Source organism: Xiphias gladius, chromosome 8 (genome assembly GCF_016859285.1).
Source record: "Xiphias gladius isolate SHS-SW01 ecotype Sanya breed wild chromosome 8, ASM1685928v1, whole genome shotgun sequence".
Lineage (NCBI taxonomy): Eukaryota > Metazoa > Chordata > Actinopteri > Istiophoriformes > Xiphiidae > Xiphias > Xiphias gladius.
The window spans coordinates 8,186,232-8,207,482 of record NC_053407.1 but is presented as its reverse complement, the minus strand read 5'-3'; the positions used below and the strand labels follow the sequence as shown (position 1 = coordinate 8,207,482).

Genomic DNA, 21,251 nt, shown 5'->3' with positions numbered 1-21,251 from the left:
ATTTATTCACAGACCAAAGAGGTAAAAAGGATTTTACAAGTTTGTGCTTGACAGAGTTGTGTGATGGGATTAAAAAATGTGTCAGTGAATGTTGATTGGTCATCATTTCATCCAGGCTACATACAGTATGTGGTCCTGAATGGAGTCCTATTCATCAAGCGGGGAAAAAAAGAACAGACATTGACGATTTGAAGATGGAAAAACCGTAAAGTCAACACAGAAGCTGAAACTGACGAAAGCTACATTCATGTTACATAGCGAAACACTGTGGGAACAAAACATCAGTATCAGTATACAGTCCACTGAAATCATTTCCCAGGAGTTCAAAAGCAGCCTTAGTTTTTAATGCATGTTGTACCTATGCTAAATTTTATATTATTTTCATCACCTCCCTCAGCTGCATCCCGTGGTGATTCTTGGTCTCGTCGGCAGTGGTGCAGTGCCACCCTGGTGTTGTGAAATAGCCGGGTTATAGGAGGTGTTTGTCATCGGCCTGATTCACAACACCAGCTGCAGCACACACACCTTAGAAGAAGGTCTTCTGTTTTTGGAGCAATTAAAAAAAAAAAACACAAAAAAAAAACACACACACAAAACAACAAAAACACAGTTTTCACAGAGGAACAACTCATTCGATAGGGATATTAAGAGAGATTAAACCATTTACTAAAGCCTGAATGGTCAGGAGTCTCTGCAGCCGACTTGTGTGTGGTGGATAATCAGCATCAGATTTTATTTTGGGATATCTAATCTGACGTCATTTACAAACCAGGTGATTTTATCTTTTTTAGTGTGATAGGGCACTGTTGTGTCTATGCTTATAGCACTGGGTAGCACTGGAGTACAACAGCATGAATCCCGTAGTATTTGTCTGTCTGTGGCTGTCAATGAACTCAACATCTCTGTAGTTATGTGGAGCAGCCAAGACCGAATGAGCCTCCATCTGTGTTTTCTCAGGCCAGACTGAAGGGCAAAGAGTGTGGGCCACACATTTAACAGAGGGGGTGGAGGGTGATTGTTTCTGAAGATTTACATGTGTTTAGTGCCTCTTAAACCTCAGCAGAAGTCAGTTTTTGCTGCTAGACGGCACACTGGTAGGCTGGTAGATTCAGGTAGATTGCGAAGGTGTTGCTAGGTGATTAAAAGGGGAAAAAAAAGCCATTTGATGTGTTATGCTCTATGAAAAGTTTAAGCTGACAATGTTCAAAGTGTGATGAGGTTTAACATTTTTGGATGAAATATTGACAAAGTCTAGTAAAATTCAAATAAGACTTCCCTTTTCCACCAAGTAAAATACTGTAAAACCCAATATGATTAGCTAAGAGGTATGTTCTGCATTTAAGGTTAGAAAATGTCTCCTCCCTTTGTTACCCCAGAAATCACCCCTCGGATACGGAAACAGAAATATCCCTCCAGTCCTGTAGTCGAATTCAAGCCAACCAACCATCTGCCAGGGGACCGGATGTGTCACAGATACTGCACTACAGCCTGTGGACAACAACATGGTTGGGGCCTGCAACACTCAGGATCATCAGTTGTTGATAGTAACTTGCTTATGTTAAACCAGAGGGAAGTGAAATGTCTAAAACTGAAAATCCTCAATTATTATGTTTCATCATCTCCTCATTCTGTGGACAGATGAGCTCAAGAGGAGCTTGAGAGTTTGCTGTGTAAATTACTGATCCAAATTCTCCAACAAGACGCTCCTTCTTAGTGTCTGACAATAAGCATCTGCAGCTTCTCTTAAAATCATATGAACAGTGGTTTATTTCTGTTCATATTGTGTTAATAAATAATCCATCATGAATAAATGGTGACTTTTCCTTTCAAAGCATCTGTACTTTTGGCTGTGGTTTGTTTGAATATTTTAGTTATCATTTATTCATGAGAATAAATGATAGAGCAAAGTACAAAAATCAAGACAGACTTTGTGGAGGAAAATGTTTCTTTCTACAACAAACCTGGGAGCTGATCATCCATGAAAACACACTGGAAGGTGTGATCATGTCAACAACAAAACTTAACACCTTGTCATGAGGTGTTGTATAAGACTCTCTCAGGACATCTGCTACCCTACAGTCTTCAGACACAGTAAATGTACAGCAAAACATCCTTCCAGAGTACATGACTAATGAGTTCAAAAGGTGGAAGAAATCCACCATTGAAATTACCTGGACTTAGAAAACAAGTTTGAACAGCTGCGGGATAAAGTAAAAATTTTGGAACCATTTTAAAATTGAAAACTGATTTTTTTTTTTTTTAAGTGTCCAATTTAAAAGGTATATGGATTACTATGAAAATCAAAGACTTGACTGACTGCTCTGCATGTGCAACAATTACAGTAAAAATATGATGGACAGTAAAAATGAGGCAAAATGATTTTTAAAAAAAGCTGAATGAAAATTAAAACTGTTTTCAAATAAAAAGGCAACTGAAAAGTACACTTATTTTTTTATTCCGAATCATTAAAGATACAAATATAACACAACAAAATGGGAAAAAGAACAGAACAAGACGAGGGACAATAGGAATGGGAGATATAAAGATGTATCTGCTAACACACTGATGAATATAGTAGCCTATACAAAACAGAATGGCAAACATATGAATGTGTGTGAGTATGACTGTGTATCCAAAAGCTAAAGAGTTTCTGGATTTCAGAAAAGTACTGTGTGTGCGTGTGTGTGTGTGTCTCTCTCTCTCTCTCTCTCGCTTCTGACGTTGTCTCAGTTCATCAGTAATTCCATCTGCACCAGTCTTGCATTGGTGTCCCCGGCCATGTTGTAGGGAATCATACCAGCAAAGGTGATCAGGGCTCTGGCCTGGCTGCGCAGTTGCTGTTTAAAGAAGAAGGTGGAATTTGAAGCATTAACATACTGCCACTGGAAGAAGAGACTGTTCTGTACATCTTAATGTGTATGACACATGAGACTGATGACTGTAAATATCTCTTGCATGTATTTGACATTTGGAATTCATAGCACTGGTACCAAATCACAGGAGTGGTTACCTGTAATTATCTTAGACATAACTTGTAGACTTGGCAAGAACAAACACTTTATAAATCCATGTAAATTATTTATGACACAATGTCAAGTTTTTAAGTGTTTGTGATATACTTAACTATACTACTACAGCTTCTTTGAATAGTAATAAACCTATTTTAATTAGAGCCTAAACAATGCCTCAGCATGACCAATATTATCAGATGATTTGAGCTTATCACACATGCATATATTGTAATCAGTGTGTATGTCGGACTGTAAGTAACAAGAAACTTCAGTACAGATGTGCCAAAAATATGTTTTCCAATCATTTATAAATGGTGTAACCTTTATATATTTTGTTCTCCAGATAGGAATCACAAGTTTATTTTTCAATTTTAAAATTGTCCCACTTGGTGAACATTTTTGTCTTCTTAAATAATCAAATTGAAGGGATCTTTATTAATTGACTTTTTATGTGTTTATATTAAAATAAACATTATCCTACATGTACTTTCAGACTCTAAACTCAGAAATATTGATGGGGGGGGGGGGGGGGGGGTGTCAAACAAACAAAACAAACAAACAAAAAAAAACCCCACAAGTCTGGCTTCTCACCATGTCTCTGTCCTCCATGGTTCTCTGTGGTCGTCCTGGTGTGCCTGCTGGCGCCCCCTTCAGGCGTTTGTACTGGGTGAACAGGATGTTCATGGTGGCCAACAGCACCTCGGACAGGTTGTGCCGCACCTGGAGACACGGAAGAAGGTTTACAAAACCCACATTTTTCTAAAGAGAAAAAGAAAAATGCTGTTTGTCATGAGAAAATCTCAACATCCCTTTTGGGTGCTGAGAAACTGATCTCACCTCATCACTGAAGTTCCGGAAAGCAGCCACTCTCTCCTCCACACTGTCCTGACTGAGAGGAAGAAGCTTTAAACGCTCCATCACCTGACAGAGAAACAGAGAAGGGCAACATTGACAGAGGAGCTGCATATATTCAACACAATATCATCACTACAATACAGTAATCAGAGTATCACATACTGGATTTGTGACAAAATGACATTACAACCTGATGGCTTGCAGGTTGCATTACTGTGTCATTCTGTGCATCTATTGTAGGTGAAATTACTAAATACACTACATGTTCTAAACAGAGGGACTTTGGGACAATTTCTCCCATCAGTCCTCTGCCTATACTATCACAGCTGTACTCACATCATAGGCTCTGTCGACGTGACCTGCGTGGTACTCGTCAAAAAATGTCATCAGGTCTAAGAGCAGATAGAAAGTGCTATCAACTGATTTCTCTCCAGCTATGCCCTGAGAACGGTACCTGCAGTGGAAAGAGAAAATTATTCAGTTTTCCGCATTAAATATGCTGCCCTTGACTGGATTTAGACTAGTCCACGGTGTGTGTGTGTTCTTACCTCTCGGCAATGGCCACTGCAGTGTTTTTTAGCCTCTCCTTGTTGGACTGAGGAGCGCTAACCTGGGCAATTACCGGACTCAACAGTCTGTTCATCAACTCCAACACCTTATCTGGGTTCTGCACAGAGACATAGTGAAGGGAGAAAAAGCCAGACAGAATGAGGAGAAAGTAAATAGGGAGAGGATTCAAAAGCAATTCTTCAGAAATACTGTGGTGCAGCATGTGGATGCAAGGATTAAACATCAAGAAAGGTCTGCTCACCTTTGCCAGCTCGTAGAGCCTGACTGCCTCCTCAAACAAGCCCTTGTTCTCTGCCTCTAGAGCCACTTTACTGATGATAGCTCTGGTGTCACCAGCAAACTTATCTATGACTCCAGGCTAAAGAGAGGAGGAGGGAAGACCAGAGGGAGACTGAGAATACTACAGAGAATACTGCTCTACTTCTGATGGTAGAGCAGAGGATCAGCAGAGAGTAACTGTTCCTGTTTTGATTCCAGCAAAGAACAGCCATCACGACAGTGGAAATTTTAACTGACTTTTTCCCCCTAAAACTAACATGGGAACCTGTTAGCCTTTAAGGAAGAATGACATGCCTGTGAATTAGTCCATGTGGAAGAAATTGTTTTCATTACCATGTTTGCCACAAACATCCACCTAGTCTGGCTTCTTTCTACCAAATTGAAATTAAACTTCCATTTCTGAGATTAAACTCAAAGTATTAGAACAACCATCAAGCTTATGTCTAACAAAAAAAACTACAATATTATCTGACCTACAGTAGCTACAGCAGAAACGTTTGTTTATATTTTTTTTAACTTATCAAAATCTTTGAGGGCTGGCCTAAACTGCTCTTTCAGTCAGCCAACACAAGGCTTATCATGGCAATCCACATTCACTGAGTCAAACTGACTGCCTGGCGACAGATTCATTGCAAAGTGTTAGCAGATTTCTCTTATCAAGTCATTTTCCACTTACGCCCTCTGCTGTATTAAAAATGGCAACCTAGACACTTTTGCAATTATTAACAACAGAACCACAGTATGTCAGAATTACAATTCATCAGCAAAATCACTGAAAATTGACACTTTTAAACTCTCTTTTTTTATTTCTTACTGTGACAACTTCCAATCTGTGTTTCATCCCCATCACAGGACTTTTTCTAAACACTTATTCTGAGCAAGTTTGATTGCAACAGGAGTTGCCCTTGTAATACTCAGATCCAGTGAGCTGCCAACTGTAGTGTTGTTCATAGCAATCTTACAATCATCATCATCAATCATATACTGTAAAATATAATCCCTGCAAGGCCATCAATGTACAGCAACATAAACCACCACTGCTATCGTAATTTAACATCCCATGAGCTCTCTAGTTAAAATACTGTAGAGCAACCCTCAATTGAAGAGTATGTAGGAAACAGATTCACAAGACTTTAACAATGTCAGACTCTACACAGTGTGCCTGCCATGTAGGTGGGATGAAACATGCAGTGATTTGAATTTGAGGGGTAAAAAGGACCTTCAAACATAACATCTTGCAGAGTGCTGCAGACACTGTAAGAAATGTCAAGAAACTTTGGAAGCAAAGGCTACAATGCAGCTCTGTGAGGAGCTTTTGATCCCCTACAGTGGAATAGAGCACTACTATGTCGGAGACATGTTGAACAAAGGGAAGATTTATGATCATGTCTGACTGACTGAAACCCCCAAAAAGAGTGAAGAGAATTGTGAAGCAGAGAGAGAGGAAGATAAAGACATGGTTGCAAAGAGGGTGAAAGGTAAAAGCAAGCAACACAAACACAACAACTACAGGAGAGATGAGAGGGGGAGATAGAGAGATCAAAGGCATAACCTTCCTACCTTCCTGCTGCCGTCCTTCTCTAATCTTCCCAAAAGCATGTCAAACTGTAAAACAGATAAAGTCAAAGCAATCATACCAAAAACATGTAAAGTTTTCACTGTGATACTATTGAAATACTATAGGTACACCTGTATGACATAATGCAAGGCAAGACAACAGCCATGAATTAAACCCCACATTATGAAGCTTATCATAATTACTTTGGCACTGTCCCAAAAAGAGGTTTAGATTCAATTCTGTGGTCGTTTTGGAGAAAGATGTTTCCTGCTGAAGTTTCACTGTATTGCATAAAACTGAAAGGTCTTTCCAAACCCACATTTTGTCTACTTATATTTACGAAAAAATTGAACAAAACATCCCTCTGCACCAAAAACAAAGAGTTGGGGTATGTTTAACAATTGTATAAGTCTAGCAAGTGCAGAAAGAGTGCGCAAACCTGTAGGTGTATCAAGTGGCTATTTCCTTCACATTTCCACAGCCACTTGAAATATTCACAATAATGGGAACCTTTTTAAAAATGGTATTTTACTCTATATGTTTGCACCAACTAATAAAAGCTGCAATACTCCCTAAAGACATTACCTTTTTTCTTGACATAGACGTAAAGGAGGAGAAGATGAAGAGTTCAGTTGGTTTTTTTTTCATAAAGTCTCAAACTCTATCTAGTCATGAGACGGCACCTGACGTTAATTTACATGTATGTAAGTCCTGATGTTGGCCAGTGTGACTATTTGAATGCTCACACAAAAAGCCTTCAAATGAAATACCGTATTTCCTCAAATAAAAACCAGTAGTCCTTTGACTCCTGGCCATTTGCGGATCTGTGTTAATGGCTGGGGGCGTGGTCGACAGAGGCATGGGGAAAAAACAACTGTGGATAAACTTCTGGTGCCTGTCATATAAGGACATATCAATTAAGCATAATGTAAATTTCTACTGCTGTAATCTACTGTGTTCTACTCTTAGACACAATGTTTTAAGAGAATATTTCCAATAAATGTAACCAGTATGTTTTACAGTGTTCATACTGACACAAGGGTGGCATTTGATTCATTCATTTTGATCAACTTTGCTATATCGTCCTTTAATCCCATCTGGCTGTTGTTGGATATGGTATACCTGCAAATGTTTCACAATAAAAGCTCTTTTAAAAAATAAAAGGGTTTCTGTCCACTGAAGTGCTACCATTTGAAACGGTTACAGGGAGTGTTCAGTTTATATTAACAGCGTAATGCAGTAACTTTAACAGGGAAAACGGGAGCCCAAAATAAATGTCTTTTACCCTCTGCAGTTAAGGTAAATAAAGGCTCCGTTCACTATTTGAGGAAATACACTGACTGCACAAGTCTGATGTATTGTAGGAGGCCAGGAGCACAAGAGAGCAATTAAATGGGGTTGCTCTGGCCCTCTTAAAAGAAAGAAGGCTCCATAATGGCTCTGCTGGTGTGCATCTGTCATCTTGTGGGCACTTGGTATTAGTTCAAGCTGTATTAACTGTGCTAATAGGGATTAAAAGACTGTACAGACATTTTCCCAATAAAGGCCTCGGTGTAAACGTGGATCACTCACCTCTCGACTCTCAATAACAAGCTCACTGACGCAACGCATGAACATGTTTTCTCCCTGGCTGTCCTTCTCATTGCTGCAGAAAGACGCATATGAACGTATGAATTAGAAACAGGAGGAATTAATATAATTATCACATAATACAAACTATATTTGAATCTGGCTGATACTGTTTATCACATAATTCCCTCTCCCTTTACCAACCAACTCTGCATAGTATAGGGTGAGAAAATCGCAAAGTAGGAGGTGCGTGTGAGAGTGAGAAAATGGGAATTTTTACCGTAAGAAGTAGAAGTACTGCAGGGCTTCACGTGGATCAGTGGACTCAAACTTGCGAGTGTAAAGCATGAGCAGACGGATAAAGTTGAGGCGGCGCACCATGGGAGGGTCCCCGGGCTCCTGACTCACTGCACATATAATCATGTGAACACATTTTTTAAACCAAAACTTCCTTCTCAACCGTCTGCAGTACCCCACAAAACAAAGGTGATTATACTCACACAGCTGAGCACTTTGGCCAGATGACTTCAGCAGCAGGCGAAGCTCGTACAGGACCAACGCCATGTGCACAGCATGACTCCGCAGTCTCTCAACGCGAAACAAAAAAGCCACTGCCGCCTCAAACTGAGCCGTCAGGAACAACACCTGGAAATACAGGAAGGGCTGCTGACTCGCAGAGAAATGGGACTCCCCTGTTGGATGAAAGGTGAGAGAGAGGGAGTTGGTTAAGATGTGACCGAAAACAAATGTCATGAGAAACACTTTAATACAATTTTGAAGTATTTCCATATTACTTAAACCTGCCTGTAATTTCAGGAGGAAAGAGAGTCATTTGAACAGTTACATTTTTTCTTTTGAATAATTGTGAAAATTTAAAATTTTCCATCTACCAATTTAAATGTAAATGCTAAAAACATTAACAGTAGCACTCTGCTTTTGGGAGGACAAAGAAAAGAGTTTGGTCACAAGGAAAAAAAAGTGATAACGAAAATTTGATTATTGCGTGTAAATTTGGATTTAATTGGTCGCATTAAATATTTACAGCATATTAAACAAACTAGACTTGTATTACTGGCCCTGCAGATCCACACAGGTGTTTTCAGTTATTCTAATTCAACCTAAACTAAGGTTGAAGGTGGGCAGGGCTGGGAGTTACGTTAGGTCACCGAACTGCATGCACTATGGACTGTAGCGTACCATGTACTCCATGTGAGAATGATATATGTGTAATTTGTCGCATCTTAAAAGATATCGCCAAGGAGAGAGACGGAACTGACAGTCACGAGTAGAGGTCTAAGTAGGGAAAATACCTGAAATCACTTATGTGGGTGTTTAAGTGCTAAATAAAAAGAAACTGATGACTATCTGCAAGTGCTAAAGAAACTCTTGTAATGTCATCATTGAATTTATTGTATTATTTTTTGAGCATTACAATGTAACAGCCATTTAATGACAACAGTTTAACTCTGGGTCTAGTATTGCCATGTCAACTTTTTACAGCTGCTACGGCAACTAGCATGTAAGAAGTATTTTGAAAACATTTTGTCTAGTGCAGGTACTTAGTCATCAAGTTTACTTTTTAATTATAATCCTTAATCCTCTTGCTGGGTGAAAGTTTCGGGAGCAGAACAGGGTGGACCATGTCAGCCATTTTATAGCCTTATCTTAGACTTACAGCACGTTAGTTCAAAAATGAGAGGCGTATCGGAGAAAAAGAGAGGGAGAGAGAGAGAGACTGATGAAGAGTGGAAAAAGACGAAGGAGGAGAGACAAGAGTGTGGGTGTGAGGGGGGGCTGCAGCAGAATGCACAAACAACAAATAAGAAAGAAGAAATGCACATTCAAGGCGAATGTGTGAACATGTGAAACATGAAAATCAGGGAGAGGAAGGAGGGAAAACAGTGCAGGTGTGATGAAAAAGAGGGATAAAAAATAAAAAGGAGAAGACAGAGATGTAGTGAATGAGGGAGAGAGAAACAGAGAACAGACGAGGCTGGTTAGCATTGGCAGTATACATGTAAGAGAAATGAAGAGAGGCTTTGGGCTTTATGTCCTGCTGTGAAGCAAGATGGAGGACAACAAGGAACGCTGTGCCAGACAACTGAGGGGGTTGAGCAGGAGGGAGAAAACAGAATGAGGCTTCAGGCTGTACTTCCCACTGAGCAAAGGGAGTGGGAGAAGGGAAATGGGAGAGGGTGAGGGCTACTGAGAGAGGAAAAGAGTGCAGTCTTATCTGAACGGAGCAGGATTGGCCTGTGGAGAGGACAAAACCCATGGGAGAAGAATGTGCTCTCTGAATCTGTGGGAGAGAAGGCCTAATGCCCTTTTTATGTGTTTGGGGGGTATGTGGTTGTTTAAGTGGGTAGTTTTATTTTGAAATGAGGTGAGGTGAAGAGTCAAAGTCAAAGTCTGATAGCTCATGGCTTCACTTGAGTTTTCTGTCATTTAAATTGCTGTTAGAAGATGTTGTGAGAGTGCCATGTTTACTCCTTTTTTGCAGGGGTGCGATCAGGCGGGAGCTATTTTTGTAAGTTTCCAAAATTATCTGACAAGCATTCCCAGTTCATGTGGCGATTGTCCAGGTATGCAGCAGAAAAAAAAAAAAAAAAAAACTTTTACTGCGTTTGTACCTCTCTCTCAAGCTCTCTTTTTTTTCAGCTTTCACACGACTACTTTCACCACTTTTCCTGTGTGCAAAACCACGACTGCCTTAAAGGACTGCCCCTTGTCCCCTCTTGTAATAATCATTTTGCTGAGACATCAAGGACGCTGAATCCTTAAAGAGAGACCAGGAAGGCAGTTTGATGCGGCCAGGAGGAGGTGTGATCAGATGGCACATTGAATGTCCTCATTTGTTTCAAGCATATTGAACTGTTAACAGTGCAACATTTTTATCCACTCTCAGTCCCACCTGAGTTTCAGCTGCAGCTGTTTCCTTTTACTTTACTAAAGGCATTTCATGAAGCCCACAGAGAGACAAAGTGGGAGGCAGCAGGTGACTGGCAGCTGTAGTATCCAACTGAATCATAAGTAGAAAAGATGAGCAGTGTTGCTGTTTCTACATTTGACGGTTTTTAAAACAAATTCACAAACAGATTCTGCCTCAGTTTTCCACAAACGCATTAACTTTTGTTCTTGCTTACTATGACAAAGTCTTCTGAATTTGCTAAAGCTCTGAGTTACACTTCTGCTTGGCTTGTTGTCCATAGCAACAGCTGGTGAGGCTCATAGGTACTGTAGTATTTAGAGCTGTTCCACATATCAAAACGAAGAAAAAAAGATTTTTCAGACACAAAGCCGAAGTATTCAGCTGTTTGCTAAAGTGCTGTTAAATGATCCTGAAACGGGATGCAAATGTACTGATACAATCCACCAGTACTGGCAACAATTCTGACGTAATTATGAGCTGCGATGTGGCTGATCCATATTAAATACAGCTTCTCCATCAATGCCAATATGAAATTCAATGTTTCAGTTAATATTCATTCAGTCATGGTGGGCAGCCAACTAGTGCCACAGCAATCCCTGGCCTTCGGTTAACTTAACATAGCAATGATTCCAAAAAGTGAAGTGTACAGATTTTAAATCTTAAGAGACCTGGTCTCAGATCTGTACTCTGTATTGGCAGATATCCTGAGCTGAGTTAGCGAAATGGGTATTAGGAGCGAAAAAGTCAGATCAGTATATTTTTAAAATATAATTTACATCCTTTCAGATTTTTCTCACAAAAGGACGTTGGTTAACTGATGTCAATTGCTGTAGTATATATTTACTTGCTCTGCACTTGCACGGCTTAAAGCTTTTCAGGCTCTTTTAATGAAAAAGGTAGGAAAATCCAGATTTAAGGCAAGCTGATTGTGGACTTAAAGTAAAGAAAAGAGAGGCAGGAGGGAAGGCAAAGTGATATAATCATTTCATAAATGTCAAGCCAGTAATTTTGCTCAAGTAAAGAGATACACAGAGAAACAGACTGAGACAGATGCAGTTCCATACCATAGTCCTCCAACAGCTGTTTCTGTAGCTGTGGCAGGGTCAGTCTGTCCTGAGGAGAGCTGCTGCCGTCATCATCAAAACACACCTGGTTCAACTGCAGGGACAAAACATGGTCCACATACACTATGTAAAAATAATTAAAAGAAATGCAACAACTTTGACTCAAAGAAGGATTGCTTTACTAAAACAAAAACAAAAAAAACAACAACATACTATAAGACAGTAGATGACCTGGCCAATGTGCTAATGCCTAAACCTCACAAAATAAACCAAAAAGAAAAACAGGGAAAACAAGTATACTGTACCTTAAGCCAGAGGTAGTCTTCAGTCTTGTCTGCCACCTCTCCATGGTTATCACTGATGTCACATTTGCCGATCAGGCAGTAAACGGCTCTCTTGTAGGGGTCAGCGCTGTTCCTCAGCACTCTGCGGTAGTGGAGACGAAGCTTGTTTTCTGAGGTTGGTGAAAGGCTGAGGAGTAGAGACAAAACCAATGAAAGTTGAAGAGAGAGGTTTAAATACAATTTCAACTTCCCTGACCTGTATAGACATCATAACATAAAACTAAAAGCCGAAGTGTTCTCACCGTCTGTCAGGGCTGTTCATGTACTCCTGGAACCAGGTCTTGAAGTCTCCTAGCTGATGTTGTACTCTGTTCACCACCTGCATGGCTGCATTCAGATCTCCACAACGCAGACAGTAGTAGATCACAGCCCACACTGGGTGGCCCTCTATCTCCCCATCCTGTTTCAAACACATACATTTAATATAGTGGTGACAATATTCCACTGACACTCAAATTTCAAATAAACATTTTGTCTCCCATAGCGCCACAGGGATTCAGCTGGAAGATGCAAGCAACTATGCTTTGGTAAACCACACAACCATATGGTCAACACACTGCCATTTCTCACCAATCGAAAAGATACACAGAAAATTGACTTTTTCCCAGCACCTGCCAGTTAGCCACTGGGCTACAGAATACATGTGTACATACGATAAGAATGTATCAAAGGTGTGTGTGCTGAGATGCCATTCTAGACCAGGTCACGCTGAAAACAGCACTACACAGTCCACACAGCCTGCTGCTGTGCCATTGTTCATGAAGTAGAGGCTGAATGTGTTTTGGACACTATTGGTGCACATGTTCACGGTAAATACACTATGATAGCAGTTTAAACAAGCATTAGGCGATTGCTGAGTTTACAATTATGCTGTTTTTGTAGATGAATGCAGAAGAAAATTTTTAATCTTAGAGATGGGCTATATTTCTGTTCTGATAAATTAATCAAGTCCCATGTCATGGTCACAAATATCAGCGAGCTAGGATATGATTGTAGATTAGGATCTTGATATAGGGCAGCCCGTTCAAATGTGTATGTGTTTGTGTGTTACCTGCATGCCAGGCAGGGGCCCAGGTAGTTTAATGTTGAGGAAACTTCTGACTAGTTGATAGGTTCCTGGCACCCCTCCTAATTGGGCCTGATGGAGGTTCCCAAATACTGTAACCATGGTGTAGTTTTTATAACTGTGAGAGAGGAGACACGCACACACACATAGAGTTCATCACCATGGTGCAGTTAAGCTTAATTCTAGACTACTTTATATCCAGCACTAACTAGGATTCGCTAAAAACTTCAAAAAGAAGACTAACCACTGGACTTTAGGCTTGAGGAAAAAAGACAAGCACAGGTACCTGTTCTCAAGGAAGCTGAGTGCCTGACGTACAAAGGCCATTTGCATTTCAACTGAAGTGCGACTCTTGAGGGTGTCTTTAGCTGGAACCAGCAACACATCCGTCATCTGCTTCACCATCAGCCACATGTCTGATACGTTCTGAAATGAAGAGAGCGGGAGGGGCACAGGTGCATGCACAGCAGAGGCACATGGAGTAACAACAACCTATACCTTCTGCAGAAGGAAAAACTGCTACATCTGAAAATAATAGTTACAGTAGTTTCATGTTCAGAGCGGATGTGACAGTCAATATTCTTACCTTGTCATCCAGGCTTTCTGCTACAGAAGCACATAAATCTCCCAGATTAGGCTGAATGTGACCGTTCACAATCTTCTCATTGAAAATGTAGATCTGAAGGAGTCATTGGTGGTGATAAAGGGGAGAAAAACAAACAATAATAAATGGTTACATTTGATTACAGTAGCTTTCCAAATTTTAAGACCCTCAATTTTCAGGTTTAGTTTCAACATTTGCAAGTTAATGTGAAAGAAAAGTTTGAAATCTGCCTACAACTCCATCCTCAGCTTCAAAAGTAAAAGCAAATGCTACGACCATCGCGTGAAATGGTTCACAACAAAGAACAAGAAGAAAAGAATCAAAACGTTTAAAAGGTCATCGAAGAGAATAAAAAAAACCAGACAAATGACTCCGCATGCAATGTGTCGACACATGGTCAGAGGAAAAACCACATTCAAAGTTCTGTGTCATAAGGCAGATCAGAGACGAACACAGAGAGAAAAAGAGAAGGTCACACAGGATTGATGAGAGGGAGGGATGGTGGAGAGACATAGAGAGACAGAGTGAGAGAGAAAATTACCCAAAGTCCCCTCTACTGCCCAATCAATCAATATGTTTGATCTGCCATTTCCTGGCTTGCTGTGACCCCATTTTAACTCAATAATCAGACAAGACATCACAAACAGTGTTAGAATTTACACATCTATGTTTAATTCACTTTAGCTACAGTCAATTAAAAAGGTGGATTTTCTTTGGAATTAAGCGTTCACACAGTTATGTTGGTATGAAAGACTTCATTTTCAGTAGAAACATCTGAGTGTTTTACAGCAAATTCATTTCATAGATGAAAAGGAAGATATCACGACCCAGTATATAATCTCTTTTACTATATTAACTATATAATTAAGGAAGTTTTCCGTTAATTTCCACATTTTGCCACAGATGATTATTTTTAACAAAATAATAATTAAAAAAAAAAACTACTTATGTTTATAACAGAGATTGACTAATAAATAAGTGGATAGTATTAATATTAGTGGGATATGGATAATATTAGCTTATTAGAGACAAGCTTAACAAACAACCTTAACAAAAAAAGATTAAATGTTTATTTTATGTGAAAAAATACCTGCAAATATTTGTTATCATCAAATTTTTAAAGCTAGATTTCTGACTTTGATGCCCCCCAGTGGTTGTATTATAAACACACTGCGGCACTGAGATTGATGGAATAGAAATCATTTTCCATCAAGTATAAATCTTTACTGTCCATACTAAATTTAATTGTGTTTGCTGAAATTGCATGTTCCTTCCTTGCAGTTTCGGTGCGCATCGAAATGATTAGAGTGATGGTGACTCACCTGTCGTCCATAGGCCACCTCAACGCTGTCCAACGCACTCCTTCCTGGAGCTGTCATTTCACTCACAAAGCTGGGCTGTAACAGACAGATGCCGCAGATGACTTAATAGATACACTGCACACTATCAAGTAGCATCAAACTAAGTTAAATACAATTAAAAACATCAGAACACCAATAATGTACCAGTGACATTGTCAATTTTGTCTAATGTGACATTATCAACTAGCATTTCCAATGAATCTTCTTTTTTCATGCTGAATATTCTGCATTTTGAGAATCTTTCTAGCCCAGATAGACAGACAACCTGTCCGCAGTTTTTCCATGCCTACTGCCCAATGCATGCTCGGATATGCTCCCATAGGATGAGAAACACAATGCAAGTCTTTTACTTTAGTCAGGTAGAAAAAAAAAAAAATAGTATCTAAAAGTCTTGGATGTAACAGTTATGCTGGCTAGTTCAAATGAGTGGAAGGCAAGAAATCAGCTTGACAGACTTGAGACTTTTCAGTAGACATATTAAATATTTTAAGATATAGATGTTTTTTGTGTGTTTATGTGGCCAAATAAACTGGAAAATTACACTGTTGCTCAATGACTTTGCAGAGAATTAAACAATTAAAATATCAACATTTTCAACCAAGTCCATAACTTCAGTGGTTGATAATAAAATGAGGTCACTATTATTTGATAAATCCACTATGTTGTAGATGTTGTTAACGTCTCAGTAAACTGAGACTGGACTTTAAATATTTTAGAAATTAGCTCTTTAATTGTAAAATATCAGCCGGCAGACAATTGACTCTGGAGGTGAAACCTGTTATCTCCATCCTTCCAACCCCCCAGAATAAGGCCAAAAATAGATATTTCTTCTAGCTTCTTCATTATTGAAGAGCAACAGTGGTGGACCTGCCATTTTCTTTTGAGAAACTGATCCATTTTTTATGGCAGGTCTTGTTGAACAGAGGCAGGGTTGTTCAGGGCTGGGTCCACGTGACAGTAAATTCTACAACCTCAACTTAGCTGATTTACCGATAAAATATATTTTCAACAACACAAGCTATGTTGCCTGGAGCAAGGAATTTAATCTTAAAAAAATCCCTGCAGAAAGTGTTCTACAAAATCAAAATTAGCTTTCCGATTAGGTAAACCTCTGTCATCTGAGGTGTCTAGCAGACTGAGACACTTTATCTTTCTGATAAAGACCCATTTTATCTTTAGTTGTCTCCTCTTGAGCTGTGGAGGTTCTTCCTCCTAAACCAGCTCTGTACCTCCACATCTTGACTGAAGTCCAGTGCGTCCTCTCCTGCTCCGAGTAATGTGTGAAGAACTCTCTGCTTCACCTGCTCCCACTGGACAAGCATGGACTCACGATGGTACTCCTCAGCTAACAGGAACGTCTGAAACATATGAAGGTGGGAAACATGTACCCCATCGTACTCAATGTACAGTATTACAACGCACAAGTTCAGCATTCTTAAATTTTGTGTGTTTGCATATGCCATGCAAATCACAACAGACTAGAAATGATACTCTCAGTGCTGCGAATTGATTTAATTGAATTGATTGACTGAACAAATGCCTTGCCTCACATGTTAGATGCTAAATATTATTAGATAAATTTATGCACCTATTTTCCAATGTTTTGGGATATGCCTAAGTGCTACCAAGTTAAACATTTAATTGTGTGCCCTACACGCACGCATGCACTCACATGCACTCACATGCACTCGCACACACAAACACAAACACAAACACAAACACACACACACACACACACACACACACACACACACACACACACACACACACACACACACACACACACACACACACACACACACACGATTTAGCAGCAGACCTCAGTCAAGATTGTACTACCCCACCAGGACACACTGCAGCCTATTTAAACTCTCCACAGAGACTCAAAGTGAGATAATGGGAATGTGAGATAATTGAATCTCCAGCTCAGGGAGACACAAATCTAGACTAAAGCCACCATTTACTGGGTTAACTTGGTCACCCCATGGATATCAAAGCTTTAAACATTTCTCAGTTGCAAAGCTACAATAGGTCAAAAAATACCAAATATTAAAAAAAAAAAAAAAAGATAAATTTGAGGTAATTTAGAAAAAGTGTCTTTACTACACACATAGTTTCTCCACCAGAGAGCACTGAGTTAAAGTTTATTTTTCAATGGTAAAATGTCCTGATCAGTAAATACAAACTCACAATTATAAAAGAATTCTTATGTTATGTTATTATGAAAAAAAAATTAAGATTGGCTGATATATCTATCAGATTTGCTCACATATTAATATTGGCATCAGCCTTAAAAGTCTTCAGTTTACATTGGTAAAAGGCTTTAAATTTAAATGTGTTCATATTCATGTTATATGGTTGCTTTGAGACTGGACAATTCAGCCCACATTGACTGCAGTGTAAAAGCTACAGCAGTCAGTCACTTTCTTTTAAATCTTCAGTGGATTTGGTTTTTCCACCCATGCACACAAGTCCCTTTTCCTCTCTCAGGGAGTGGAGAGAGATAATGGGAACGGCAGCTAATTAAACACTGGGCCTATTAGCTCTGCACATCAGGGAAGCCATTTCAAAACTATTCCCTTAAGGTTCACACCAGAAGGACTTTGAGATCACAGCATACAGAAATTACTAAAACATTTGGGTCCCATATTGTGATATACTTATGTTCATGCACACTACAATGCTAATCTGAATGCGAGTCACACACGGAAACACTTTATGTGACTAGAGTCTAATTACTGTATCCTGTCCTTTAAAATTGAACAGTATCACCTCTAAAGAATGAAAAATAATGGAAATAATACTGAAATGTGGGAATCACAGCTCTGTCTGAATCTGGAGGTGCTTTTGAACTCTTTTTGTACAATGCAGGATTTAGATTCTGTAACCGATCTGTAGCTCTTTTTCGTCATTAGACGAAATACTGACCCTGCGGCGAGACTCCTCAATGGCTGACAGGAGGGCGTTGTCCCTTTCGTTCTTCAAGAAGCCCTGTGGACGAGGCAGAGGCAGACACACAGACAGACAGAGACAGAGGTAGGGGATGATACACAGTGACAAAGAGAGAGAGAGAAAGAAAAGACAAAAACAGAGAGAGAAAGAAGGAGATATTAGTTTGACTGGTGAGGACAAAATGAAGCAGAGATAAACTGTTTGCAGCAAGTTCTAGGGGGACAGATTTAGCAGGCACAACACAATTTGCTTTATGGCAGATAGAAGCAGCTTCTCAATTTTCCATCCTATTTTCTCTGCCCTTCTCAGACATGTACAGTGTCATGCCCCGTCAGGATTAGTCAAACATATGGTCGCCATTTTATCCAGATGTATAGGCAGGCCAGAGAAGGGTCGACACTTTTCAGACACCATTTTGCTATGTGACAGCAGTCATCATAGCCTCCATTTTGATATCAACTCAAGATGGCCGCCACTGCATACATACATCCCCCTTTCCTGGCCTTTCGGTATGAACATGGTAATTTTTCATATCTTGTTCAATTGATAATAAAACTACGTATCATATACAGAAGTTCTGACCTATGAATTGAGCAAGTGGTACTTATGTAACAACTAGAGTATACAGGACAGAACAAGATAGCACTTTTCAGAAGGAAAGTCAGTGAACGCAGACGTGCATCTTGCGAAAACACCAAAATGGTGGCTATGCTCTATGCTAATAGTTTTACTGAATGAAACAGTGCACTGTTATTTAAGTGCATGGAGGTATAATGTGACCAAAGCCAAACAACATACTGTATTATGTAGCACAACATAAAATACTTCAGTGGTATGGCTTTGTCTAGACTGGTTAGGTCAAACATAAGTTATGTCTTAATGCTTTGAGGGAGAGGAAATTCAAAAAAGTGGTAACAAAAATTGTAATTGAGCATCTTTCATCATAAGTGAGATCACCAATGCATTGTCCCTTAGAATCATGTATCAAAATGACAAGATCTGCACTTTGGATCATTTAAAAGTATAATTTCACAGAAAGTTTTATGTGGTGCTGCTCGCTGATTAATAGCCTAAATAATTACCTTCATTATCTATTAATCTAATCTTTTTTCAATTAATCATTCAGTCAACAAGATGTCAAAAATAATGACATGTACTCATCACAATATACCAGAGCCATACCTGATGTCTTAAAACAGCTCATTTTGCTGTGATAACAACCAAAAGATTTTAAGTATTCAATTTACAATATGAAATGGAGAAAACCAGCAAATTCTCACAATGAAGATCTTTGAATCAAAACTGTCAGCCATTTCCTTACCGTTTGGCTAATTAATTAATCAAATAATTGATTTAACACAATTAACAAGCCTATTTACAGTATGAATGGGAGCACTTTTGTGGATACAAAAAATATATAAAAAGGAAAAAAAAAATAGTTCAATCAAAGAAGACAATTAATTGACAGAAAAAAGAAGAAAAAGTGACTTTTCATTCGATTACCCTTTACTTATTGCAAGAACACTTCAATGTTTAAGATTCCATGCTTTTGCTTGGTTTATGACATTTAGCCTAGATTTTATAGATTACATATTTGTCAGCTTTGACCTACAGGTCAATACACAAGATAGGAACTGCTGTGTGCAAATTTGCATTCCTATGATGTAAAGTAGTGCCACTCCTTATTATACAAGAAAGCCCTGAGATACATTGCATTCTTGAAATCTAAATAACCCTCCGCCTTCTGCTCCTGACCTAATAGCCTCTTGAGTTGGTGGAAAGTTGTTCCCTTTGTCAGATAATGGCACATTAATTTATTGATGACATTTCTGGCATCATTCGTCTTTCCATCTGAAGCATGTAGGATCATTTTAGCTTGTAGAACAGGCACCCGGTAAGAGAGACAGCATTTGTCAAAGCCGACTAGTGATTACTCTGCTCTACAGGGATGTGGGTGCTCTTATGCTTCTTTCCTCTTTGTATCTCTCCTCTCCTTTCTCAACACCTCTCACTTGCACCTCTATTCCCCCAACTGCTCATTGCTCTGCCTACTTCAGTCGCATTTCCACCCCAGTCTTTCTGTCTAAGCTCTCAGCCTTCACCTCTGTCTGTCATTGCATTCCTCTCCTCCTTCACTTTCATCCCTTTATCCTGACAATGTATGATCTGGCTGGGTCAAGCTGGCTGGACCTGGCCTTCATGCATTATGCTATCAACATGCAATTAAAAGCTACTGTTAAACTGGATCACCAACTGAAACTGATACCGATGAAAAAAATCAAAAGCTTTTATTTTTTTATATCAACCTACCTTGCTGCTGCAGTTGCAGGACTGATGAACAGAATGTTAATCATAATGTATAGCATATAAAGTAAATTTGGAGTGATGTCTTGGTCTATTGTGTTTTATTTCACTCGATTCCTCTACTGAAGAGACTATTGAACCAGCTACAGCTTGTCAAACAGCGTCTTTTTAAAACTGGTTTTAGAAAAGGTGGAGCTATGGCTCGTACAGATCCAGCCAGTTAATCCTCTGTCTCAACAATGAGTTTAACGTCGTCTATAAATGACATTTACAAATCCAAAGAAGAGGAGCTGCTATCACTTGACAAGAGAAATCGTCGTTGTGATGTGACACACAAAAAAGGAAGTTCAACCAAGTCTGATATTATACTGCGTAAAAATAGGACATTGATGCATTCTGCTGCCGCATTGTTACTGCAGGTGTATGGATTTACATGGAAAATAACTGGTGTCTCTTTTTTTTAATGTCACACTGCACTTGTGTCCATTTCAAGCCAGAAGCAACAGCAGTTTGTTTCATATTATACATTTTTCTTTTATTAAGGTCATTCATAGAAAAGGAAATAATGAACAACTTTGAACTGTGTCTTGCTCAGTCATAGTGGACAGCAGATTGCTAAATCTACGTGGGTTAGTACTGTGCCCTAAAATTTAAGAAACTGCAGTCATTCAGGTCACAAACCCATTCATAGAGAAAAACAATTTGTTTAGTCAAGCTTCCTCATATCTTAGCCTGAAAACCAAAGAAGTGTCAGTCAAATATGTATTTTTTATGTGGTGGGACAA

The 21,251-nt window shown here is 39.2% G+C and overlaps 1 protein-coding gene across 1 annotated transcript in view; it reads right to left on the bottom strand.

Moving 5' to 3' along the window:
- Positions 1 to 2,448: 2,448 nt before the first annotated feature.
- Positions 2,449 to 21,251, bottom strand: part of nup93 (nucleoporin 93) — a 30,963-nt gene continuing 12,160 nt past the window's right edge. The window contains exons 4-22 of the mRNA XM_040133984.1: positions 18,139 to 18,201; positions 16,440 to 16,568; positions 15,172 to 15,246; positions 13,832 to 13,924; positions 13,532 to 13,671; positions 13,231 to 13,363; positions 12,422 to 12,579; positions 12,141 to 12,306; positions 11,836 to 11,929; positions 8,343 to 8,534; positions 8,123 to 8,249; positions 7,846 to 7,918; positions 6,276 to 6,320; positions 4,678 to 4,794; positions 4,415 to 4,533; positions 4,203 to 4,320; positions 3,849 to 3,932; positions 3,603 to 3,731; positions 2,449 to 2,837 (exon numbers count right to left, since the gene is read on the bottom strand). Of these exons, the coding sequence (XP_039989918.1) occupies positions 2,727 to 2,837; positions 3,603 to 3,731; positions 3,849 to 3,932; positions 4,203 to 4,320; positions 4,415 to 4,533; positions 4,678 to 4,794; positions 6,276 to 6,320; positions 7,846 to 7,918; positions 8,123 to 8,249; positions 8,343 to 8,534; positions 11,836 to 11,929; positions 12,141 to 12,306; positions 12,422 to 12,579; positions 13,231 to 13,363; positions 13,532 to 13,671; positions 13,832 to 13,924; positions 15,172 to 15,246; positions 16,440 to 16,568; positions 18,139 to 18,201 (2,166 nt within the window). The 3' untranslated portion in view covers positions 2,449 to 2,726. The remainder of the gene's footprint in view (positions 2,838 to 3,602; positions 3,732 to 3,848; positions 3,933 to 4,202; positions 4,321 to 4,414; positions 4,534 to 4,677; positions 4,795 to 6,275; positions 6,321 to 7,845; positions 7,919 to 8,122; positions 8,250 to 8,342; positions 8,535 to 11,835; positions 11,930 to 12,140; positions 12,307 to 12,421; positions 12,580 to 13,230; positions 13,364 to 13,531; positions 13,672 to 13,831; positions 13,925 to 15,171; positions 15,247 to 16,439; positions 16,569 to 18,138; positions 18,202 to 21,251) is intronic.